The sequence below is a fragment of the Ursus maritimus genome, unplaced genomic scaffold (genome assembly GCF_017311325.1).
Source record: "Ursus maritimus isolate PB19 unplaced genomic scaffold, ASM1731132v1 scaffold_27, whole genome shotgun sequence".
In the NCBI taxonomy this organism is placed as follows: Eukaryota; Metazoa; Chordata; class Mammalia; order Carnivora; family Ursidae; genus Ursus; species Ursus maritimus.
The window spans coordinates 4,622,516-4,635,095 of NW_024425230.1; the positions used below are offsets into that span (position 1 = coordinate 4,622,516).

General features: G+C 41.4%; 1 protein-coding gene across 1 annotated transcript; it reads left to right on the plus strand.

Moving 5' to 3' along the window:
- Positions 1–4,780: 4,780 nt before the first annotated feature.
- NDN (necdin, MAGE family member) lies at positions 4,781–6,438 on the plus strand. The gene has a single exon (XM_008687630.2). The coding sequence runs from the start codon at positions 4,879–4,881 to the stop codon at positions 5,854–5,856; it is 978 nt and encodes a 325-aa protein (XP_008685852.2). The 5' UTR covers positions 4,781–4,878; the 3' UTR covers positions 5,857–6,438.
- The last annotated feature ends 6,142 nt before the right edge of the window (positions 6,439–12,580 follow it).

Here is a 12,580-nt window from a genome sequence, read left to right on the forward strand (position 1 = left end):
TAGTTTGGAAAGAGGCTTAAATGACCTAGACCTGTTGGTCAGCTCTGTCTTTCTTCACTCCTCTCTGCTTGTCATTTTCGCGGTTCTCAACTAGAGACTGTACTGTCCATAAAAGGGCTTTTGGCAGTGTATAGGGAAGCTGTGTTTTTTTTTTTCTTTTCTTACACTTTACTTATTTTTTTTCCATATCGAGGCCATTTATACATTTGTGAAGGGGGCAGAGGTGTTAACCTCCGTGGTGTGTGTTATACCATCACACAATGAAAAATTATCTTATCCTTGTGAAAGATGGTTCCCTTTGAAGAACCCTGCTCTAGGTGTTCTCTCAGGGTGCTGTTGTTACCGTATTTATCTCCCAATATTCTCTTTTTAGCCTAGGTCTCTTTTCTGAGACCTATATCCAGATATATATCCAGATATCTGCTGGACGTGTCTACTCTCTTTTCTCAGGTACTTGTCTACAAGTAGTTTCAGGAGGTGGTACCTTCATAGCCAAGCTACAGGGCACTGCTCAGTTCTAGACAACCCCAGGACAGAATCCTGGCCATCCCTGATATTCACAATATCTCTTACCTTTTCTTATTATTCATGACTTCTCTTTCATCCCTTTTGGTGTGAGTTTCTTCTGTTCTATTCTCTTTGACAACACTATGGTTCCTTGGCAGTATGCATTATACATGTGCCATAACATTACGTATAATAGTCATTTAATTATCAATTTGTTTGTCTGTTTATGATCCTTTCCCCCCTCAGTTTAGATTGCAGAGAACACATCTCTCCTCGTTATATCCCCAGGCACAATGCTTGAAATGTAGTGTTTAATAAATAGTTGCAGAATGAAGATGAAATGCAAGCCATCACCCTATGTCAAGAGGAGTCCCACAGAAGGTCTTCTAATCAGTCTCTCTCCTTGTCCACCTGCTCCCAACTCAGTCTTAACCCTGATTCTTGTTGACCTTTCTAAAAGACACTCCTTGACCTGGTTAGTCCCTGAAAGTTAGCGGGCTGCATTGTGGATCTGGGAAGGATTAGAAGGTTTCCTTTCAGTGGCTGTCTTGCCAAGGACAGTCTATCAGTTGGATAGGCATGTGCACTGTCGCCCTAGGGGGACTGGAGAGGATTAGAGGCCAGGGTAGTGTCCCCTTCTTCCCCTTCCCAACCATGGAAAGCAGCACTGCCTGTCCTTGCTTACTACTTTCTAACACAAAGGGACCAGCCTGCCAAACAGTCCCAGTGCAATTGGTTTCCCCTTCAGACTGAGCTACTTTTCTAAAATGCAAATCTTTCAGGCACATGATTGTCATTGCTCAATATTTGCTGAACACATTAATGTGAGTTCTCTGTTTCAATTCCTTGGCCCGCAAGGCATTTGGGGCCCATATGGGGGCTCCAAGGTGGAGGTTGCTGCCTATGTTGACAGGAAAGAGCCAGAAGGATTCACATTTCAATTGGGGCCTCTGGGCCTCTTCACTGTGAGCATGCGTGCTGTCCACTGGAAGCTCTGGAGTGACCCCCCTTCCTCTGTTCACTATGGAAACCAGTGCCAGGACAGGCTTCTCCTCCTATTCCAGAGTCTGCCAAGAACAGCCTATTTCACAGCTGTGTAATGTGGAACACATTACAGAGTCTGAAGTATCCCATCAGTAAAAGTATCTGTACCAGAATATTTTAAGTTATAGTTTCTCCATATACTTCCTACATCATGGAACTTCTATACTTACAGAATCTTGATTTAACGAGCAGCCATTCATTAGTTTGTTGGGGAGATATTTTGTAGAGTTCACGTTTTTACTTCTATGCTGCTAGTCTGTAATGACTCATTGCTCATATCAAATAGGTCTGATCCTGGAGATACCCAGCAGGTGTAATTTATCCTCAGCATTCTCAGGGCATCACTGAAGCTACAGCTCCAAATCTTGGTCTCAAGTTAAAGAATTTGTGGATGTCACATATTCACTTCTTCCTCTTTCCCATGGTGTCATCTTTCTTCTTTCTTAATATTCTGAAGGTCTACATGTCTGGTTTATGGGTAGACATCTTATTAGCTTATCTTATAAGCTTATTAGCTTATTAGCTATCAAGCTACCTAATAAGACCCTTTCCATGGCATATGTGTAGGCATACATTGTCTACTTGATGGCTACCCCAAGCTTTACTTTTTTCTCACCAACCCCAGATGAATATTCTTCTTCATAGGAAATAGAGTGTCTTCAGCAAACCTCTCCCTGGGAAGACTATGTTAGCAGTTTAGGAGGGATACAGTTGGGCTCCATGAGTGAGCAGTACTAGGAGTCTCGCCTGCATGTGGTTTCGGACTTGGGCATCAGTTCTGATGCTTCAAACCCTCTGAGCCTATTCCCTTATAAAGGTTAAACACAGGCACTGGTACAGTATTAAACAACCCTCCTTTCAGAAGTGAGGTGTGAAGTGAACTGTGGTAGAGGTGAGGGACCATCGTTGGCCATGGGAAACTTCACCAGAATGAGGTCCATTCCAGTTCAGGCAGCAACTGAAACTGAAGAAGCTCTATGTCCAGAGCTCTGATATCCCACTGCAGCAGGAACTTTTATAATATTTTAATTGTTGTGCTTTTATAATTATTTTTACAACTGCTTTCATACTTTTTATATATAAGTGTTTTTATACCTTTATAATTGTTGTGCCCAAGCTTGCACTTTAACTTCATGAATCTATTAAATCTAGAAGGATGAAATATGAGGATGTAATTTTCATAACCTCACAATGGCAAAAATTATAGCTCATAGCCAAAGCTGAGGTGAGATTTAAATAATAGGCTCAAACATTTTTGGTAATAAAAATACTTTAAATGAACTAAATAGTTAACCCAAATAGAAAAAAGAAAAATCCAAATGCCAGAAAAAAAGAAAACGAATGGAGATACAATGTAAGAAATAAGGTGGGTTTTTGTTTGTTTGTTTGTTTGTTTGTTTGTTTTGAGAGAGACAGAGTGAGCTAGAGAGAGGAAGACAGCACAAGCAGGGGGAGCAGCAGAGGGAGAGGGAGAAGCAGGCTCCCCACTGAGCAGGGAGCCCAATGTGGGGCTTGATTCCAATACCCTGGGATCATGACCTGAGCTGAAGGCAGACAATTAACCAACTGACCTACTCAGGTGCTGCTAAATAAGTATTATTTTAAGAGGAGTAATGGCAGTAAATTGATTTGATAGTCATTTTAAGTAATAAAAACAACAAATATAGCTGGCACGACTCTGTAAGATGTAATCCCCAAAACGGAAATAATTTATAGAAATTACAGAAAAAGAAGAAAATGAAATAGAGGAGAAAGTCCAACTAAAACATACCTGAAAGATATGCAGGAATTACCCTTGTGAAGTAGAAGGTTAAGGAGTCCTATCAGAGGCATCGTCCCTGCCAAAGGTGAGGAAAGCATGAAAATTCAAGGATAGAGAAAGAACATGGAAAACCCTTTGAAGTCAATCTCCTTGAGAAAAAATAAAGTGAGAAATGAGAAAGGTGATACAAACAAAGAAAAAGAGGACTCTGGAAATGTCAAGACGATATTTTAAATATGTTTTGGGTTTCAAATGATAATAACAGTCTCAAGACAGCATATTTAAGAAGCTGTTGGCTTCAGGAACCCAGGAAGGGCTGAAGGACCACATTGGTTCTCTGGACCAGGGATCCAGTGGCTCTTACATGCACCACTCTCTTCAGAGATGCTTCTCTGGCAGTGTCAACTTTGTTTTTGCCCAATGTGGATCTGTTTTCTAAAATTAAAACAAAACAAAACAAAAAATACAAAACAACAAAAACTACACACACACAACCACAATTATGTTGCATCTCATTGTTGGTCATGGGAGAGTGTGCCAGTTATCATCTATGGGACCCATGTTAAAAAAGAAGACTCAGAAAGGATTTGGGTGTTGCTGTCACATGGGACCAATCAGTTGCTGAGGAGGGTGGGGTGGGGTCCTGTGAGAAGGGGAAGTTTTCATAAGAATACAGAGCAGAGGTCATAGCAGTCATCAGGGAGGGAGGGCACCAAGCAGATAGGGGAAAAGTTTGTGCTAATAAATATGACAATCTTTGTATGATGGGTTCTTAATGGAAAAATTAAAAGGAAACCAAAATGACCCAAGGGAAGTAGAAAACCAAAATCAGTCACCGTGAAGACACTGGCAATGTCCTTCGTATATTATATCCAAGAAAGTTCTATTTGCACATGTATTGACTAAATTCAGCATTTCTCTTTTTATGACCTCTCTGATGTGCAAGGACTCAATTTTTATTGGTAGTTCTCAGAATTCCAATTTCAGTCATCCACTTCACAGTTTACTTTTTGGTGTTGTTGGGCAATCCTGATCTCTAGGTTTAAATTCTCACACTCATCGTCACGAAACTCAAATTTACACACCAGTCTAGACCTTTCTCTGGGACTTTTATATCTACCCTGATTCTGGGTACACCCAATTAAACATTTCCTAAGAAACTTATCCCCAAAACTTAAATTATCATCTTGCCTCTTAAACTTGCTCCTTCTCCAGTGCTCATCCACTACCCTCCCCTCCTCCCCACCACCCAAATGGGACACCTTCAGGTCACTGCTGCCCTTACTCTTGCGGCTCTCCACTACCTCTAAGGGACCTCAAAGGACACCCGCCCCGTCGCCCCGTCGGGCTCCCAGCCCTGCCCCGCCCCGCCCGCGGCAGCCAGGCCCTCGGCTTGCGGACGCGCAAGCGCAGTGGCAGGTCTCGCCGCCGCCCCGCCCCGCCCGGTGGCTGCGGAAGGCGCCGCGCGCAGCAACGCGCACTTCCTCTCCAGGAGTCCGCGGAGGGAGCGCAGGCTCGAAGAGCTCCTGGACGCAGAGGCCCTGCCCTTGTCAGACGGAGCAGACATGTCCGAACAAAGTAAGGATGTGTGCGACCCCAACTCTGCAGCCGAGGCCTCCAACTCCGAGGTGCACAGCAGTCCTGGGGTTCCCGGGGGGCTCTCCCCGCCCGCGTCTCAGGCCGCGACCCTCGCAGGGCCAGAGAGCCCTCCTTTAGGCCCGACCGACGTCCCTCTGGCCTCACCTCCACCCGAGGCCCCAAGCGAAGAGGGAGACCCGAAGGCCCTGCAGCAGGCCGCGGAGGAAGGCCGCGCCCACCAGGCCCTGAGCACAGCCCAGCCCGGCCCAGCGCCGCCAGCCCCGGCCCAGCTGGTGCAGAAGGCGCACGAGCTCATGTGGTACGTGTTGGTCAAGGACCAGAAGAGAATGATCATCTGGTTCCCAGACATGGTGAAGGATGTCATCGGCAGTTACAAGAAATGGTGCAGAAGCATTCTGAGGCGAACCAGCCTCATCCTCGCACGAGTGTTCGGGCTACACCTGAGGCTGACTAGCCTGCACACGATGGAGTTTTCGCTCGTTAAAGCGCTTGAGCCAGAGGAGCTGGACAGGGTGGCGCTGAGCAACCGCATGCCCATGACAGGCCTCCTGCTGATGATCCTGAGCCTCATCTATGTGAAGGGTCGCGGCGCCAGAGAGAGCGCCGTCTGGAATGTGCTGCGCATCCTGGGGCTGCGGCCCTGGAAGAAACACTCCACCTTTGGAGATGTGAGAAAGCTCATCACCGAGGAGTTCGTCCAACAGAATTACCTGAAGTACCAGCGTGTACCCCACGTTGAGCCACCTGAGTACGAGTTCTTCTGGGGTTCCCGTGCCAGCCGTGAAATCACCAAGATGCAAATCATGGAGTTCCTGGCCAGGGTCTTTAAGAAAGACCCCCAGGCCTGGCCCTCCCGATACAGAGAAGCTCTGGAGGAGGCCAGAGCTCTGCGGGAGGCTGATCCCACTGCCCACTGCCCCCGCAGCAGTGTCTCCGAGGACTAGCAAGGTCTGGAGGCAGATATTAATGGTTTCTGACCCTCACCAGGGCGGTGGAGGGGTGGGGGTGGGACATTTAGAGTATTCAGGATTTACAGTGCAGTATTTCACGTGTAACTTTAAGTTTTCAGTACAGTGCTTTTATACCTTTTAATGCAATGTTGTATTCATTTCAGTACTCTTAGATAGTGTGTAGGATTTATGCATGTTTGTTTATAAGTAAGCTCGGTTGGTGCTTTCGCTTTTGTGCTACCTTTCTTGAATTTTTGTACCAGAGACGTGCTAAACTTATGAAATACATTGAGAAATTTTCCATCTTATTCTTTTATATGGAACGGATAATGTGTATTAGGGTAGACTACTTCTGGAGAGTTTGGAGGAACTCCAGTAAAGCTGGCCTAACCAAGAGAAAAGTCAAGGCCCCTCTCTTTATGACCTCGCTGGGCACAGGAAACATCCGTGTGGAGTGCAGTGATGTGAACTGAAATGGTCTCAATGTGGGCACTTGGCACACTTTACTAAACACAAATACAACCCCACCATGAGTAAACTTTAAAGTGAACATTAAAGATTCTTGTGATACAATCATTTTTGGAAAAGTGTACTTTATCTTTTTAACAAAGTAGTATGGGTTGGGAATAAGACATTTTATCAAGTGTACAAATATGATAATTTCATCTAATAGGATGGGAAAGTCACTGCTCATCATTACTCATAAATGTGTGAAGTTTATGATTTTTTAAATGTAACTTACATATGCATTTCAAAACTGACAAATACAAAAGTATAAAGACAACAAAGCAAAAATGTTCATAATTACACCACACAGGAACAAGTGTTAATATTTAAATTCCTTTCTTACATTTTTTACATTTTATTAAAATTGGTTGTCTTTTGTGGGCACTTAGGAGTGGGGCATTGTGCTAAAACCCCTTCATGCGTATTTTCTCTTTGTCTTTGATACTTAAAACAGCCTTTGAGGCAGGCACTTCTGCACTATGGAGGAAATACAGAAACAATGTAACTAACTTTCCCCAGATCATAAAGCTTAGTGAGAGGAGGAGCTAGGATTGGAACCCAGACAGAATGAGTCCAGAGCCTACACATTTCCCCACCTGCCTACAACTGCCCCACACTTCCTGCCTTTATTTATTTATTTATTTATTTATTTATTTATTTATTTATTTTTACTATTCCATTATATAGACTGTAATCTTAGCTCCATACCCCTGAGACACAAAGTCACACATATGAGGCTAGGGATTTTATTTTTCTAATGAATCCTCACAATCTTTTAGAGAAAGCAATTTTACTCTGATTGTACACATTAAGAAACTTTGTTTCAGCGAGATTAATGGATTTAACCAGATCATGTTGCTGCATAGCAGCGAAGCCAAGATTTGAAACATGGTCTTCCCTAAAAGACTGAGGTGAAGGTGCCTTCTCTTGACCAGTGATGCCAGAGGAACACACATGGTATACCTTGGAGAGGGAAGTGGATTTGGGGTGGAAGTTTGCCTATTGGAACATCTGTGATCCAGCCGTTCTTGAGTTGCAATGGGCCACTAGGCAATCCCTCCAAGGGTGGAATGGGGGTAAGGATGGGGTTGAGGGGCAATGATGAGATAAATCTCATTATGAAGCTTTCAATCCTATAAGGGAGTGGGGCAAGAAATAGGCCTTTATTAAGACCAGAAGTCCTTCAAACTTAAGAAGATTGGAAAAGACAAATTTGTCAAAGCCAGAATCCTTTCTGGGTAGACAGATAACAAAGGGGACACATGTCACCCCCTAAAGAAGTAAATGGAGTTACACTGGGGTGAGGGAATTACAGTCTGGATTGAGAGCTAGGATTGCCAACACTTAATGGCATAACTTTTTTTTTTTTTTTTTAATGGGAATGGGGGTAGGGGCAAAGGGAGAAGGACAGAGAGAGAGTCTTAAGGGGACTCCGCCCTGAGCAAAGAGCCCAACATGGGGCTTGATCTCACAACCCTGAGATTATGACCTGAGCCAAAACTAAGAGTTGGATGCTTTACCGACTGAGCCACCCAGATGCCCCTTAATGGCATAACTTAACAGGTAGATGCAGGTGCTAAAAATGCTCAAGAAGCCTTGTATGCTCGGATGGAATCCATCCCCAGTTTAGGAGACTTACTGTGAAGTCTCCCATGGCAGAGACATTTCTGCAGTAACTCAGGGGTGACCTGGCTTTGATGCCACCATTTACCCAGAGCCAAGGTATCTATTGAGAAATTTTAGAAATGTTAAAAAATTTAACTTCCTTCTCACCCCAAAGTTCTCCACAGAATCAAAACAAATATGCCCTTTAAATTAAAAATAACGGGGATATCCTGAACCTTCCATTTCTGGATCAGGACCATAGCTGTCACTCCTGCCATGACAGGGTGCTGGTCATTTTCTGTACTGTCCTGTTGCTCTTCTCACTGCTGGGTTGACTCCTTGTAGCAATGGTAACTTCTGTGTACTTATTTCAGTCAAACCCAGAGGTCACTGAGCAGGCAGTCCCGCACCTCCCACTTAACTCCCTGTGTTTGTATTCACTTTCCTCTGTGTTATGAGAGACAGAGAGAGCCATTCCAAAGCTGCTCCAAGCTCATAGACACACGCACAACATCCATGCCACAGAGGAGTGAACCTCTGGAGAAGGAAAAATGAGGAGCTGACCCCAGCAAGTCACATGGGCAGGGCTGCTCAGGTCCTACGCTGTCTCAGAGGCAGCCAGATCTGAAGGAAGAGGCTTCCCAGGATGCAGCTGTGTTAACTCATGATATTTGGTCCAGCAGATATCTGCGCCATCATGAGGGACCTGAAGGGAGCATTCAATACCTTTCTGAGATTTTCACCAGGGCACAAATAAAAGGTCGGAGGGCTTGTCAAATATCATCCGAAAGGCTCACGTACAAGGTCCTGGGAGAGGTTATTCACGGATAGGAGTCTGCAAATCCTTGATATGCATTTTGGATGACAGTGTGGTGAAGCTCAGACTATTATGGCTGGGAAACGGTTCCTAATTTCTCATAAACATGGGACAGTTTATCTGTTCTGCCCATCTCACTTTTTTTTTTCAAATGCCACACACATATTTCACTGTAATCAACTTCATTTTATTAAAGTCATGGAGGACAAAAAAGAGCCTTTCTAAACTTAATATAAAATAAAATGCCACCTGATCTATTCTGAGAGAGGAAAACAATTTGTAGTATCATTATTAAATTGGAAAGATGTATTTCAAATAAACATGTTATGCAGTTTAGTACTTCCTCTGCTTGACAAGCCTTCTATGGCCCCCTCCACCTTGAGCCTTCACTGGATCAACTCATGAACACCACTTCTAGTGGGAATGCTCTCCAAGCCTTCAAAGCAGAGCCATGTTCTCCCAGTATTACAGTTCACAGAACATATGCATGCTATTTATAAATACGTTTATTCTGTCTCTCTCTTCCTGGATTATTACATACTTAAAGATAAAAACTGTATCTGTCATTTTTACCATTTCCTTGATGCTTAACATAGGGACTGGCATACATTGTGTGTTTGATAAATATTTGTTAGTTAAGAAACTCAAAACATTATAAAAGACCTACTCCATTGGACATCAAAAACAAAACCAAACACAGAAAATAATGATCAACCACTCTAAAGCAGAGGTAATAAGGACAAGTTGAATTTAGTGAAAAATTTTTCAGAAAAATAGTGTAATACAACAAGAATTTTCCAAGTTAGTTCTTCGAATACACTAAGAAATTGGGCCAATATCTAGCAGGATTTTATATATCTGTTTGATTTTTGTTGAGACATAATTGACATACACTATTCTAGTTTTAGGTGAACAACGGAATGATTTGATATTATATATTGTGAAATGATTACCACAATAAGTTTAGTTAACATCCATCACCACACATTGTTACTTTTTTTTTTCAATGAGAACCTTTTTGGGGATTTTTTTTATTTTGCAATTTCTTTATTATTGAATTATAGTTGCATACAATGGTATATTAGTTTTAGGTATACAACACAGTGATCTGACAATTCTATGCAATACTCAGTGTTCACCGTGTTATGTACAGTATAAGGAATGTAGTCAATAAAATTGTAATAACACTGTATGGCGACAAATGGTGACTACACTTATCCAGATGTTGAAAACTTCTAAAATCTGATGAGCACTGGGTGTTATACTCAACAAATGAATCATTGAACACTACACCAAAAACTAATGATGTACATATGCTGGCTAATTGAACTTTATAAAAAAAAATTTTTAAATATCTGCTTTCCTAGCAACTTTCATATATGCAATACAGTATTATTACCTATAGTCACCGTGCTGCACATTACATCCCCAGGACTTATAACTGGAAGTACGTACCTTTTGATCACCCTTACCCATATCACCCCACCCCCAACTACCACCTCTGACAACCATTAATTCATTCTCTGTATCTATGATTTCAGTTTTTATTTTTTTAATTCCACTTATGGGCACCTGGCTGGCTCGGTCAATAAAGCATGCAACTCTTGATCTTGGGGTTGTAAGTTCGAGCCCCACCTTGGGTGTAGAGATTACTTTAAAATAAAAAAAAAAATATATATATATATATATTTAAAAAATATTTCCATTTATAAGTGAAATCATATGGCATTTGTATTTCCCAGTCAGACTTATTTCGCTTAATATAATGCCCTTAAGTTTCATCCATGTTGCAATTGTCAGGATTTCCTTCTTTTTTATGGCTGAATTATATATATATTACCTTTATTTGTCCACTGATGGATATTTAGGTTTTGGCTATTGTAGATAATGTTGCAATGAACATGAAGTTGCAGTTATATTTTCAACGTAGTGATTTTGTTTCCTTTGGATAAATGTCCAAAAGTGGAATTTCTGGATCATATGATAGTTCTATTTTTAATATTTTGAGGAAACTCCGTACTACTGCATTGATTTATATTCCCCCCAACGGTGCATGGGTGTTCTCTTTTCTCTGCATCCTCACCAATGCTTATGGTTGTTTTTTTTTGTTTGTTTGTTTTTTGTTTTTTATAATAGGTATTCTAACAGATGTGAGATAGTTTTTTTGTTTTGTTTTGTTTTTTGATGTTGTTTTTTTTTAAAGGAGAAATAGTGCAAACAAATAACTTCTTACTAGGTAGATGAGCCAAGGACACAAAAGGGTAAGTGTTTCAAAGGTAACACATAGAGTAAGTGTAAAAATGAAAAGACAAGGAAGTCCAACCAAATCTCTTAAGTCAAGATACCATTTTATGCTAATTGATAGATATAATAAATTGATATCAATAAAAGTTGATAGATATAAAAAATAAAAATATATATACAATATACAATATTGTATATAAGCAAGATTGGGTAGAAATTGCATTCTTATATCCTGCTATAGCTTTATAAATCACTAAATGTTTTCTTATTTTATGCATTATTTTCGAATATATACTAAGCACCTCATATGTTGCAGATGTTGTGCTAGGAGTTAGGGATGCAATAGTGAACAGACTAGATATTGTCCTGTGCTCTCAGAGCATTCAATCTATTGAAAGGAACAGATGAATACACTTCAGTGCAGTGAGTGCCACTCTAAGAGAAGTATGGAGGCTAAAGAGGCCCAAACAGGTGCACCCAACTCAGACTTTCCCAAACAAGTGACGCATAAATTTACATCTATAGGAAGAAGGAATTAACCACATGAAAATGGTGTGGGAAAGGTAACATGGGAGGATGATTTCTTTGTGACCAGGGAGTTGCTGTGTGAACATGCACACACGCGTGTAAGACTATAAAAAGTTGCTGAGAATCCATTAAAAAGGAGATGGGAAATAAGTTTCAAAACTTACTTTACTAGAGACTAGAATATTAGATAAAGAGAAGAAAAATGCCATGCTAGAGATAGTTGATGTCCTCAACGACATGAGCAATTTCCATCATACAAAGGCCCAACAATTTGAGAAGGAACTATGATGAAAGATGGCCTTCTTTTGAGTATGCATCTTCTTTACATTTTCTGATTGCTAATCAGGATTTGAAAACATCCCTCCTCATTTCTTAGTTAACCCCATTATTTTGCGTTTCACCTACTAAGCAGTTTGGAGCCCTTAACGATGTTATGCATTTCCCCATACTAAAGAGTTCCATGTATTCTCCTAATAGCAACCTATTATATATACACACATATATACATACAGCTTTTGCTGCTTTTTAAAGATTTTATTTATTTATTTGAGAGAGAGAGAGAGTGCATGAGCAGGGGAAGGGGCAGAGGGAGAGGGGCAAGTGGACCGCTGAGCAGAGCTGGGCACAAGCTCTATCCTAGGACCCTAAATCATGACCTGAGCCGAAGTCAGACACTTAACCAACTGAGCCACCAGGCGCCCCTGGCTTTGCTATTTGATTTATAAATTAATTTGTTTTAAAAATATTTAATTAACATACGTGCAATGTTAGATACCAGAGTAGAATTCAGTGTTTCATTACTTATATACAACACCCACTGCCTTCTTTAATACCAATCACCCATCTAGCCCATCCCCCACCCACCTCCTTCCTTCAAACCATAGTTTGTTCTCTGTCTTTAAGAGTTTCTTATGGTTTGTTTCTGTCTCTCTCTTTTTTTTTCTTTTTTCCCCTTTCCATATGTTCATCTGTTTTGTTTCTTAAATTCCACATATGAATGAAATCATATGATTTTTG